The 13,274-nt window shown below is 39.0% G+C and overlaps 1 protein-coding gene across 6 annotated transcripts in view; it reads left to right on the top strand.

Annotated features, from left to right (window-relative positions):
- Positions 1-12,879, top strand: part of pbx3b (pre-B-cell leukemia homeobox 3b) — a 166,156-nt gene extending 153,277 nt beyond the window's left edge. For 3 of the 6 annotated variants that reach the window (XM_078426452.1, XM_078426456.1, XM_078426454.1), the window contains 4 exons: positions 3,997-4,162; positions 4,692-4,804; positions 5,844-5,933; positions 11,237-12,879. In XM_078426452.1, the coding sequence (XP_078282578.1) occupies positions 3,997-4,162; positions 4,692-4,804; positions 5,844-5,933; positions 11,237-11,329 (462 nt within the window). In that variant the 3' untranslated portion in view covers positions 11,330-12,879. Of the gene's footprint in view, positions 1-3,996; positions 4,163-4,691; positions 4,805-5,843; positions 5,995-11,236 lie in introns of all 6 variants that reach the window. The other 3 variants (XM_078426453.1, XR_013549212.1, XM_078426455.1) reach the window with 3 other exon arrangements.
- The last annotated feature ends 395 nt before the right edge of the window (positions 12,880-13,274 follow it).

The raw sequence follows: 13,274 nt of genomic DNA, 5'->3' as shown, positions 1-13,274 counted from the left end.
ACATAAAATCCAGTCAAATCAGTTGGGCACACCCTGACTGAAGCAAATCCCTTGATTAATCTTTGCCTCTGAAGGCTTTTAAATGAATTCTAATAAATTTGCCCCTCAATGATCAAAATAACTGGGTTATGCTAGCTTGGTTTAACCTTTCCTCCCTTTTTAAACAATGGTACAGAGTTAGCAACTCTCCAATCCTCTGGCACACCTCCAGTAGCTGGAGAGGATTGAAAAATTGTAGTCAGAGCCTTGGCTTGCTGCATCTTCTCCAGTGACATAGAGCTTGAGTTTTCTGGACTTAAATATATTGTGCCCCGTGGCTAAATAACCTAGTGAAACTCTGCCCAGGTCGACATGTGAAGAACACCTACTTAATGTAGTGTCAAGTACTTTCCAGTGCTCTCTAATCATATTGCTATGTCATAATAAGACTTTGAAAGTAAAGAGGAAAATATTGGATGGGAGGGAAGTGTCTCAGAATTCAATATTCCATATCCTCAATTAGCGTGTAAATTCAGCCGGTAGCATATGAAATGGACACCTTCCTTTTCCTGTAAAGAGGTGAGATTTTCTTGTTCGTAACTGCAAATATTCAAATAAATTATTCTATTAATTTTAAATTCTAGCTCGTCTCTCATTGTTATACATTCCCCAGATAGTTGGCAAAGTAACTGGCAAATTCTCCAAGTAAAACCTCTTGGAATCATCTGAGCAGTTAGGTGGCCGTATCTCTGTAAATTTACTTTGTTTTCTATTCCTATAATTGCAAGTTTAGAGTACTGCAATGCCAACTCTGTGATCAGACTAAAATTTCATGCCTTTAAATTCAAAATCTTAATATTACCATATTTCCATATTTATGTGTACAATAAAGTACGTTAGTTACTGCAATAGGATCCCATTTAAAGCCTTTAATTCCAGTTAAAACTCACATTAATAGAACAAGCAAACAGTTAATTCTTTAATTTTGAAAGCATCAAAAACCTGCAAGATATTTACAGTAATTTGTTATGTAGGCTCTAACAATTATTATTCCATATTGTAATCAGTAAGCTGTCTGTGGAAATTTGGCTCGTATCTACTTTGATAGTTTAAAATTGCATACCATTGATGCCAAGCCTGATGAATGTTTTGAGGCAGAAATGGGCAGACATCGGTATAATATAACAATTACCATGGGAGCAATAGTAAAAACATGACCTGTTACAGGCAAACTGATAAGGTTTCCTCCATCCTGGCAGCTTATTGATTGTTTGATTTCTACTTATCATATTCTTCCAGACAAATTCAACCTGGATTAAAAAGTCTGAGTTTTCTTTTGTTTGAAAATATTTGAAGAGTCCTCGTAGTGTGTGGTTGGTGTTCCAGCAGTTTTCTCTGTGGTTATGAGGCAAAAAAACATCAGATGATTGTCCTCCCTTTCCTTGCTCCAATTAAACCTTGCTTGTTAGTTAACCTCAAGGTAAGCTCATCAAACAACTGATGTCAAGGAAACACTGCCCACAGTGGTTTGTATGAGTGGTCATTAATTTTAATTGCCTTGATATTAAAGATTAAGAAGCAGAGACTGGAGTGCTACAAAGGATCTGATGGTGTGTAAAGTCTCTCCTCGTATTTTAGATTGTGCTAAAGATATAAAATTTTAGTGCGCAGTCTGGAATTTATTACACATTGTGAATGGTTGCTGTTTCTTTTTTATCATTGTGCATCTGTGACTTTGCACAATATAGATACTTTAGTTATAAATAGTCGATTATTGTTAATATGATTACCACAGTAATTATGATAGATTTATGGCAGAATGGCTATGCTCTTATAGATTGTATAGAATGTTTCCGGGTAATTATCTGTTGACTACCTGGTAGCTTGTGATAGGCGGCAAAGGTAAATTGCATCACATTAATTCTATGTTTGCTATACTGTGTTTTTTATTTGCCGGTCTAAAAATGGTTCTGCAATCAGGATTTGAAAATAGAATGGAACACAACTCTGGAGGTAGATGTTCTCGAGAGCTCCAATAATTCCACCTACCTCTCTGCTTCTATTTTGAATCATGGGATGTCTCCATAGCGAAGGAGAAACATAAAAATCAGAGAGAGTTATTTTCTGATTAGTCTTGTGAGACTTCTAGTTTTTGGTTCTGTGAGGCTTTATTTTGGGTCAAAACATAAGCTTTCCTTTGCTGTAAGCAACCCAAGAGAATGGAGAGGTAAGGGAGGAGAAATTGAAAAAATACAGAGACAAAGAAATGACAAAAAAGAACATCACATTACAATGGCTGTTCACTCTGATTGCAAAATTATCTGCATTCTAAATTTAATCCGTACATTGCACAAACTCCGATAAAATACTGGGCCAAACATTGGAACTATACTCATTTTTCTCTCTGTGAATATTATTAAGTAATTTTTCAAAATCAGCAAAAGAACATTTGAAATTCCCTCACTACCTGAAAGAAATATAAACAGCATAACGTTTAAGCCTAAATTAGAATTTGGACATAAGTTAAATAAGGTGTATACCCAGAACCCTATTGGGAAAAATAGCAATTAAAAAAAATAATAATGTTAAAAAATAGTTTGATTTGTGTGATTTCCAAATATCCTTAAGCTTGGCTCTGAATTTGTGAAATGATCTGAATCCATTGTGAATGTTCCTGCCATGAACCTGGTAATCTTTCTACACCTGTGTGCTGTTTCTTTGTGCACGCTTTTCATTCAGACATTTCTATTTAAAACCCAGGAATTAACGACTGTATTAAAATAGAATTTTAGGTGAACTCATCCATATGCAGATTACCGGTGAAAAATAAACCAGCTTGTCATGCTTGCATTACAAAGGATTTTAATATATTTTTCCAATGTCATTTACACAGCTATAACCTTTAACTCAAGCCATGAGATAGAAATCTAACACCATAAAGACAATTTACCCCCTGTCCTTCCCATAGGTCAGCAGCTCACTTTCAGTAATGATTGCAGAAATATTCCATTAACAACTGTAGTAAGATAAAATATTTTACACTAAGTAGAGAAAATATCATTGAGGTGATTAACCAGCATGTGAGTGCACATTAAGGTCTGTAATCTATCTCAGGAGTTTACATGAAGTTTCTCAATCATTCAGACTTGGTTCGAGCAGTTTATAACACCATCTGACTGGGTTACTGCCCTCTGATTCTTTCACCGGTACTTGCTGTTAAACTGTGTTTTGTAAAGTGCGGTGAATAATATTTAACGTCCACTGCATTCGTTCAGAACACACTGCAAATGTAATTGCTCTCTTGCCATGTTTTGTCCTTTGAAAATAATACTGTGGCATCATCCCAGTTTTGCCCCCTTTGGCCAAAGTACAAATGATTACTAACCAATTTATAAGGATCCCTGCGCAGGTTAATGGACACAGATTAGCCCAGGCAACAGAGATCCTGATCTTACTATGTTCAAAGGGAGAATGCAGAACACTGGTTCATTTATTATTGATTTACATCCCTCTATTCATATTCATCTAACTGAACATGATTTAAATTGTAGCACAGCCAGGTTGTTCCAGACCAGAAACAAAGAACAATGGCATTTCCAGGCTTTCTCATCTTACCACTTCTCAAAGAAAAGAATGCACTTTTTATCCAGCTCAGTAACAATTTTTGATTGGCAGCTGGTATTTAATGCACCAACAATTACTTCTTTATTATTAATGTTTTGGCGTGTTTTTTTTTTTTTTTCCCAACGTAATCACATCGGTAAACTTGAAGATGCATGTCGTGGTCGATGTTTAAACCCTTGAGTATCTGTTCTGCCGAGAGACAGACAGATTCATGTCATGCTCCAATTCCTAATAACTTGCAACCTATCCTTGATTATTGCTTAATTAGTCGAGATACCCATTGGAAAAAGTTAGAAATTGCAATTGTGATAGACCCAGGCGTGATATGAATAGTATGAAGAATGTGCATAAGAATACCAGTGCTTTTCACACGTGGTTCTCTCCTTTCCTCAGGTATCAAACTGGTTTGGCAATAAACGAATCAGGTACAAGAAGAACATTGGAAAGTTCCAAGAAGAAGCCAACCTATACGCTGCAAAAACGGCTGTAAATGCTGCTCACGCCGTTGCAGCTGCCGTACAAAACAGCCAGGCAAACTCTCCCACTACACCCACGTCCGGTAAGTGCAAAGGTTCCATGACACTGTCCAACCTTTAGCTGTTTTCGGTTTGCCATAAGGCAGCATAATGTTATCAGAACAAATGCTTCTTTAAGAAATGGACTCTGAAAATTGCAATACAGTTTATGCTAAAATCAACCATGTTGTAAGCCCCAGCTGTAAAGATATAAATTAAAAACTTTGCTGCGATTCTGAAAGCAATAATTTGCCATTTCCCAATAAGGTAAGTTCCTGACGTCTCCTTCGTGTGTCTCATACTAAAGCCAGCAACTGCACTTCAGAATTCACCGCTTTGGGATTTGCAGGTCATTACTTGACAGAATAGAGATCTTTGTAAAAAGAATCTCCTCATTCTATAAGAATCTGGACAATTTTCTTAATGCTTTTCATGTGATGGAAAGGCTGCTGTTTCTTTTCTGTCTTGTTTCTTTTTATTTCTGTTTCTCTCTTGTGTGCTCTTTCTTTTGAGAACTTTGGGGAGAGATGTAAAGCCCTCTGTGATTCAGGTGCCTGACTCTTTCCTTTCCAGGTTCCTCTGGTTCTTTTAACCTACCAAATTCTGGGGACATGTTCATGAACATGCAGAATCTGAATGGGGATTCTTACCAAGGGGCCCAAGTCGGAGCCAATGTGCAATCACAGGTAGGAAGAATGCCCAGTGCCAGGGCCTAGGAAGCAGGGTAGGGCTTAGGCAGTAAAACAGCCTTACTCTGACCTATAGCCCTGTAGATATTCTGTACCTAAAGTACAGATTAATTAAATTATCCATTCGCTGCTTTGATATTATCATTATTGTTTTGAGTCCGTTATTTGTGATGTTCCATGTCTGATTTTTCAAACTATGTGAATGCAGTCGGCTCTGGCTTGAGCTATCCAGGGTGGGTGGAAAATTGGGGAATTTGGTGACTGGTGTAACCTTCTGCCATATTCATTCACAACTTTCCTCTCATTATTTTCATGCCTTATGTTTTTGTTTTAAATCTTGTTCCTTTCTTTCAAGATAAGAATTGTTCTTTGGGCTAGACGACTTTTGTCCACTGAAATATCACACAGCTGGGAGAGGGTGGAGACCCACACTTTTCCCCCCTTTTGTCCATTTAAATGGAGAGAAAGGCAGCATTCCAAATACAATATGACTTTTTATAACAAGTTAAAATGTTACTGATGTGGTACTTAAGTAAATGACATGAGGTGAGTCCAGTACCAATATTTGAATAACATATTTATAGAAGTGGTTGGCTGTATTACATGCAAACAGTGTAGTTTTTCACTGTTTGTCATCCTCAATGTAATCATTTCTGTAAAAAGTGTCAGTAAATGACTGCAGTTCTTGTTAAGGGTGATCCATTAAATTGTTACTGACAGACAGCATGCTGACTGGCTGCAGACAGCCTTTGCCTGTAATTTATTTATTGGGTGCAAAATAAATTCTAGAAACCCTATGGCAAAATTCGCAGAATTCAGTGTGGTATGTAAGCTTAGCCTGACGTCTTTCAAGAAACAAATTTTAACACACTGGGTGCCAGCTTAAAAATTTTAAAAACATAATGATAAATCTTACCAAAATGAAAGCGGGACGGCAAGTTTACGCATCTCAGACTCCTCTATCATTCCCTGTAAGCAGAGGACAGCTCTTTCACATCAGGTCTGACATGTTCCTTTCTGTTTGTTTTTGCTTCAGGTGGATTCCCTGCGTCATGTTATCAATCAGACGGGCGGATACAGTGATGGTCTTGGAGGGAATTCACTGTACAGTCCACACAGTTTGAGCGTAAGGAACACTTTTATTTCTGTGTCCATAGAAGAAAAAGAAAAACTAAAGCCTTGCCAGTGTAAGCCATTATAGTTTCTTAATTCAGCTTTTGATGGCAGGGAGGGTTACATGATCCAGAAAGAACAAAGCACCATACATTCCTTAAAGGAATGCCTATGTAAAGAATTTATAGTTATGTAAGAAAAATAGTTCTTTTAAAATCTAACAATGCACTGTTGTTAAATTAGAGCTAAAGATGGAAATCTTTTGTCCTATTACATTAAATCCAATGTAAAATACTTTGCCGTGTTGGATATATCATTGCCAAATACTGTGGTTGGAAGATGGAATGCAAAATTGTCCTTGCCTGCAGCATTTTGAAGTCATGAATTCCATCTTCGTTGATGAGGCTTGATAAGGCATCATATGATAGTGTAGTGCATTATACCACTCTGGTATAGTATGGACGTTGAGATTTTTATTATTTTTTAAACGGAGGGATATAGTTTGACAGCTGTCCCTGCAGGACCCTATTAATATATGCAACATCATCTCCCCAAAATCAGATTACATTTGGGCACAGCAAGGATCATAAGATAAGCATAATTAACTAATCTCCAAAATTTGGATAACGATGACTAAATTATTCTTTTAACATTGTCCTCACGATTAATCGTGTTGCCTTCTCATGGTGTTCGAGGAAAGTATTCTTTTCTAAATATAGACACTCTAGAGGCAATACGGTATATTTGCCAATAAGCCTACGGATCTGGCAAAATCCAAAGGTGCAGGTTGAACTGTACATGTCTAATTTGGAAATACTGATGTAAAGGATATTTCCCAAGAGGAAAATATAACCGCATGTTAATATACACAGTGTCTACATGGATGGGTAAAAGATTGCAACCCACTTCATACATTGATAAATATTTTTTTTAAATATTGACAGCATGCATGACTGGTGTACGTTATACTTTTATAGTAATGCAGACGGATTGCTTTGGAAATTAGCCACATTGTAAATAAACCGTTATTAGCATACGCTAACCTTTTTTTGCTGCTGATGTTTGGCGATGGGAGGCTCGAGCAAAGGCTAGTCTTCGCCGCAAGCACTCAAAGTCAATGTGGCTCACATTGGCCCCTACAGAAAGGGCTGCCCCGTCACTTCCACTCAATGTTCCTCAACTCACGAGGCCTGCACCTTCCCTCTTCCTGACTGACATAAAAATATGTAGCGACAAGCTGTCTGCCACAGCAGAAATTTGATCAGACATTGATTTCAGCAATTGCCTCTACAGGCCAAGACATCAGGAGAACTCATTTCCCGTATCTCTCATTCCTGATGCAAATGCAAAGAGTACCAGTGGTTTATGTAGGAATTCGGTGGTGTCATCGAGTTCAAAATTCACATTTAATTTACTGTTAATGAGATCAACAAAGCAGTCTCCTGCACAAGGACCAGCGATGTCCATCTTCTTCTGCTTACTCCTGCTGCTGGCAAACTGAATGTGTACACTTTGAAATGAGGGGTTGAAGCAAAGTGAATAATATTTGTCAACAGTAATTGGCACCCTGTAAGTGCCAACTTACATTTTAACTTGTTGGTTGAGCAGTGAACAGTCAATAAAAATAGGAAGGTGCTTTTCAAATTATATGATTAAAAGGCACAGTGGCTCAGCGGTAGAGCTGCTGCCTCACAGTGCTAGGGAGACCTGGGTTTGATCCTGACCTAGGATGCTGTCTGCGTGGAGTTTGTACGTTCTCCCAGTGACCGTGTGAGATTTTTCCGGGTGGTCCGGTTTCCTCCCACACCCCAAAGCCATGCGGGCCTGTAGGTTCATTGGCTTCTGTAAATTGTCCCTGGTGTGTAGGGTAGAACTAGTGTACGGGGATCGCAGGTCTGCGCGGACTTGGTGGGCTGAAGGGCCTGTTTCCACGTGAAAACAATTCACTACCCCTTTCCAAATTCAACCATATAACATGACCCTTTGCTGCAGGAGTTAACTTCATGTGAGACGCCCCCTTGTATTCCCACCAAAACATGACCATTTGCCTCTTCTGTTGCAAAGATACCATAATATTGCTTGCTTCGTTATTTCTGGCCCTCCTTCTTGTTCTGCCTGGAGATCTGCTTTTAAATTATGTAAAATACAATATCTTTGGGATTTAGAATTATCTTTTGTTTTGCTTTGAAGGAAGTAAATCTTCACTCCCTTTCAAAACTCTCAAAGAGTCTGTTGGATTGTTTATTTGGTTTTAATTACGACGCTAGATTTTTGAACGGTGATTGATTGTGCATTGTTGGAGTAACAAGGCACCTTGTGAAGGCTGTAATTTCAGTTGCAGAAATGGGTTTGTGGCATTTGACCAAGAGCTTGCTCACAGCTGAAAGGACTGAATCCAATAGGTACAGATTTAGATTTGTAACTTCTGTTTGCCAAGAAAAACATTCAGTTATCGGGTGTTCGCTAAGCGGAGTGGAATGGATTATCAATTTGTGCAAAGCAGATTAGCTTGGTTTCATTTGCAAGAGGCTGCTTTCAATATTTGCCTTGTTTCTGCCAGCTCTCCTTATGTCAGCAGAAATCATTCCCTGTTTGATGCCATGTAGGATCGGTTTGATCCATACGAGCCTGCAGGAGTTAAAACTAGAGCCGTGCCTGGATTGATGATTCACAATCTTGGGGGATATTTTATTTTTAAAATGGGGCATTCTGAGTAGTGTACTTTCCTAAATCTAAATAATGTTGTCTGCACAGAATGTGAGCGCTTTTCAGGAGATTGAGTCTGACAGCAGTTATAATCAGTGCTTGAATTTAATACTGGCTGCCCAGCAGATTGCTCATGGATTTTTCAGTTTTGCTAGTCAGTATTCTAAACACTAGCAAGATTTTCCTAATGAGCTCCACAGAACAGTGCCTCAGCTTCCCAGGATTCACCTTTCATTTTGTCATCCCAATCATCCGGCTAGTGGATGAAGAAATTTGCTAGTGACAGTCATTGCCACTAGCAACACTCGGCTGTCTCTAGAAAAAATAAACTCCAGCCCTGCAAGGTAGATCTCATTCTGTGTCTGTAATAAATTGTTCTTTTTGTGACAAATTTGCATTATATACATTTTGTGTGTGTAGATTATGTGTAGTATGTTTTAAGGGGATCAAGAAAGAGACGGCAGAAAATGGAGAGAGAGTGTGGAATAGAATTGAAAGGTGCTCTTGGTAATTCTGAATTGGTGTGAGGCGCCAGAGGAGTAACTGATTGCAGGTTTGATGAATGTTCATACCCACTTAGTCAATAGGTAAAATCACTGTGGCCTCCTGACTGCAGAAGCTACACAGAGTAGTGTGGATGAAGAGAAAATTAAAATGTAAGAAAAATGAGCATTCAATTTGAAATTGATGTGTTTCACAGATGGAATCCACACTAATGGATGCAGGCACTGTGCCGCGGTTGTACCCAGAGCACCTCCACTGAACTCTTGCCTTGACAGCTAGTTCAACTCTTTCACCTCTGGCCACACCAGCCCAAACACAATTGTTTCTTGAATTATTATCTATGTAAAGCAATGCTTTGCCCTTGTAATAAAAGATATTTCTTCCACTCATGACGCTATTTTAATTTCATGTCACTCTTGCAGTGCTGCCTAATTGTAGTGCAGGGGTATGGCGGAGGGATCCGGGTTCGATCACTCTGGTTTCCGTGTCAGTCCTGTCAAATAACACGACCCCAAGATTGAGAACTCGGTATGTGGGCAGTTGTGGCCGCTGAAATCTGAAAAGGTGCATGTTGCGTGTTAGATCAGCTGTAATATCACAGTGACGCGCTGTGCCCAGGAATCCACAGGATGAATTGCAAGTAATTACAGAGCTAACGAGTGCCAGGAGTTTATAAGTTTGAGGCACCCAAGAAGAAGCTGAATAAATAGGGTCCTGGGCAAAGCCTTCTTGAAGGCGAAAGCAGGGCATTGCAGTCGTGCACAGGTGCACAAGGTGCACAATGAGGGTGTGGTGGGAAGGGGGGGGGGGGTAGGCACGTTGCTAGTGGAGGGTTTGGATAGACAGGGGGCCGTGGGTCAGATGCTGAGTACAGGTGAAGCATTGGAGGATGAAGGAAGGTTTTTCCAAGATATGCCATTACCAGTGTTTGGAGGATATCATCTCGCACTGCTCCACTCTACCCTACTGGTCGAGAACGCATCCTGGCATGAGGCAATTAAAATATGAAGCTAAAAATAGGGGAACTTATTCAAACATTTAATTTTAAAATGGTATTTTATTTTCTCTCCTTTACAATCACTTTGCACTGTTCAGAAGAGGGCAGGCAGCCTGCTCTGCAGTTTGTGGCAAACCTTCAGCCTGCTGACCGATGCACAAGGTGACTTGCCCCCCTCTCCTCCTTCCATTCTCACCACTGACAGAGTGCCAGGGATGAAGCTTGGCACATGCCTGCATGCATGGGTCAGGGTAGGAGCTTCATATCATGGCAATCCTTGCCTGCTCCTCACTGAAAGAATGCTTCACCGTGCTATGGGTTTGCAGGAAATTACTTACAGTATTGATTGGGGATTACTAAAGTTCCGTTTAGCTTTTGTTTTGGCACCACTGATAATTTTATCTGTATAAATACAACTTGGAAGGTGATTCTCTCTCAGTCAAAGCTACCTTGTGGGGGAACCTTTCTCTTCAACATAATTTGAGTGGTTAAAACAATATCTTTTCAGTTTATTGAAGAAATCTTTGCTAATGAAGTCTTTTTAGATTTCAGCTCATTCTAATGGAATAGAATTTTCAACTGTCATTGAAACAGGGCCTTTGGCCCAACTTGCCCACACCGGCTAACATATCCCAGCTACACTGGGACATGTTGGCTGTTTAGCCCATATCCCACCAAACGTGTCCTGTCCATGTACCTGTCTAACTGTTTCTTAAACATTGGGATAGTCCCTGCCTCAACTACCTCCTCCATCAGCTCGATCCATACACCCACCGCCCTTTGTGTGAAAAAGTTATCCCTCCGATTCCTATTAAATCTTTTCCCCTTCACCTTAAACCGATGTCCTCTGGTCCTCGATTCACGTTCTCTGGGCAAGAAACTCTGAATTTACCTGATCTATTCCTCCCATGATTTTAGACACACCTAGATCATTGTTGATTGACTCAAGATCATTGTTGCATTGTTTTTCACAGGTTTACATGACAATATGCATATTATCGTTTACTAATTTTTGTTATCCTAGATAGATTTTTAAATGTAATTACAAAGAGAATGTGTTCTTGTACGTCACAGATTTTTACCTGCAGCACACTGTTTGTGTTTTCTAGGCTAATGGAGGATGGCAAGATGCAACCACTCCATCTTCTGTGACTTCACCAACAGAAGGACCTGGAAGTGTGCACTCTGATACCTCTAACTGATCTCCTAGCAACATCCATTCCCTGAGCCAATAGGCCTTGATTAGCACTGACCAGTAGGAGAAGAAAAGTGGATTTTCTGTAACCCAGTCACCTGCTGCTTTACTGTAAAACCCTGCTCTTTAGTGAAAAAAAAGTAAACTTACAATTCATATCCTTGAAGACGAACAGATTGGTTCCCTTTGGATTTCTACATTTATTGTGTTAAGTTACAGCACAGTCTTGCCTTAGTCAGTTGTTGAGACAAAGAACTAAATAGATCCAGTGTTTTCAGACTTTTAAAAAATGGAACAAAAAAAGTTAATTTGTAATGGAAATTCACAAAGGGTGAAAGCATGGATTGAAGATTTATATGTGTAAGATGTTACTGTGAAGCATCGTGACCTTTTGAGGTATGAATGCATGTTTCAAATTGACTGCAAGACACAAGAATGCTGGTGCCGAGGCAGACAGTCATAAATTAACTAAGTTAGCAAAGCTAAACTCTTGCTGCTGCTTAAAACTATTTTAGCAAGATATCTGGAATTGATAGCTTGCTTAGAACAACGAAGCGTTACATGATATCAGAATCTTGATCAAATTTCTTTTATTACAACTGTACAACTAGAATAAAGACTCATTTGGAAGGATCGGCTGAGCAGTTTTATTACCCATGTATAAATAACCAGAGGGTTGCCAAGAACTGATATTGGGTTTTTTTCTCTCAGACTTGTTATTACGGAGTGCTATTTACAATTGTTCCTTTTTTAACACACTAACTCAATGCCAGCCTTCGTAACTCTTTGCTTCTAAATTTATGTGTACTGAAGCGTGGGTTTTACAGTACTAGATGGGTGCAGCATTCATACTTTTTTCAGATTTGCTATTTCAACCTATCTCTGGCAGGAAATGGCACCGTTCACATGGAGTGTTGTAAATAATGTAGGTAAAGAGTATTTATACATCTCACCAACCAAGACACAGCTTTATTACCTCATGCAAACTCATATGAACCAATAGAATTTCAACATGTTCTGTAGCTTAGAGTGCTCACTTACTACCTCTGAACAATATTCACACAGTAGTTTGTCTTTCTTACTATTTTTTTTTGCATCTTGTAATTAACTTTTGATTTCCTTTCATGTAATCTAATGTACATTGTATCTTTTAAGAAATCAGGGTTGCTCTAGCAACTGCTTTTAAAAGGATAATCCTAAAGTGAAAAGTTTGGTTATCATCTTAAATACAAACAGTACAACTGTTGTAAATACTGAAGATCATTTTGAATGTTGGTCATGTCATTACTAAACCACGCAAAAAAAAGTTGTAATGCATACAAAATTCAGTATTCAGTACTGTATATTTCACCCTGTGTAACGGGGGCCCCCCTCCTTTCTCCCTTTTTTTGTATTGTATGCAATTCTGAAACTGATTTGAGTCATGGAAATAATTTGTGGCAGTGATATAATGTATTAAAACGTTTCGTGTTACTTTCTGACTGGACTACACCCTGGATTGAGAAGTCTTCCTTGTGGTAGTTAAATGTAGTTGAAATCTTGAATAAAACTTTTTGCTTTCATGATGCAACAACCTGGTGGTCTTCATTTGAGCTTCCAGCAGAAAGAAAATGGACCCCTTTGAGGGAGCGATTTCCAGCTAACGTGTGGAAACCTGATGGGGGTCTTGAACATGGATTGCTGTGAAGTCAACTATGTAATAAAATAATTTCACTGCACCTAGGCATAAAGTACCTTCATACCATTGCCCAGTAAAGACACAGTTAGATGGTGAATGAGGTGGGCTGTTGTTCAATGGCCAGTGTGACTGAAGGAAGGGAAGCTCATTGTGATAAAAGTTGCACATATTCAGTAATACTGATGACTTGTGGTTCAGGATACAGGAATTAATAGGCAAATAAAACAATTCATACTCCATGGTCTGAAGAAGGACCTCGACCTGAAACGTTACC

The sequence above is a fragment of the Rhinoraja longicauda genome, chromosome 31 (genome assembly GCF_053455715.1).
Source record: "Rhinoraja longicauda isolate Sanriku21f chromosome 31, sRhiLon1.1, whole genome shotgun sequence".
In the NCBI taxonomy this organism is placed as follows: Eukaryota; Metazoa; Chordata; class Chondrichthyes; order Rajiformes; family Arhynchobatidae; genus Rhinoraja; species Rhinoraja longicauda.
Note: the sequence above shows the minus strand (reverse complement) of the source record. Positions and strands in the feature narration are given on the sequence as shown.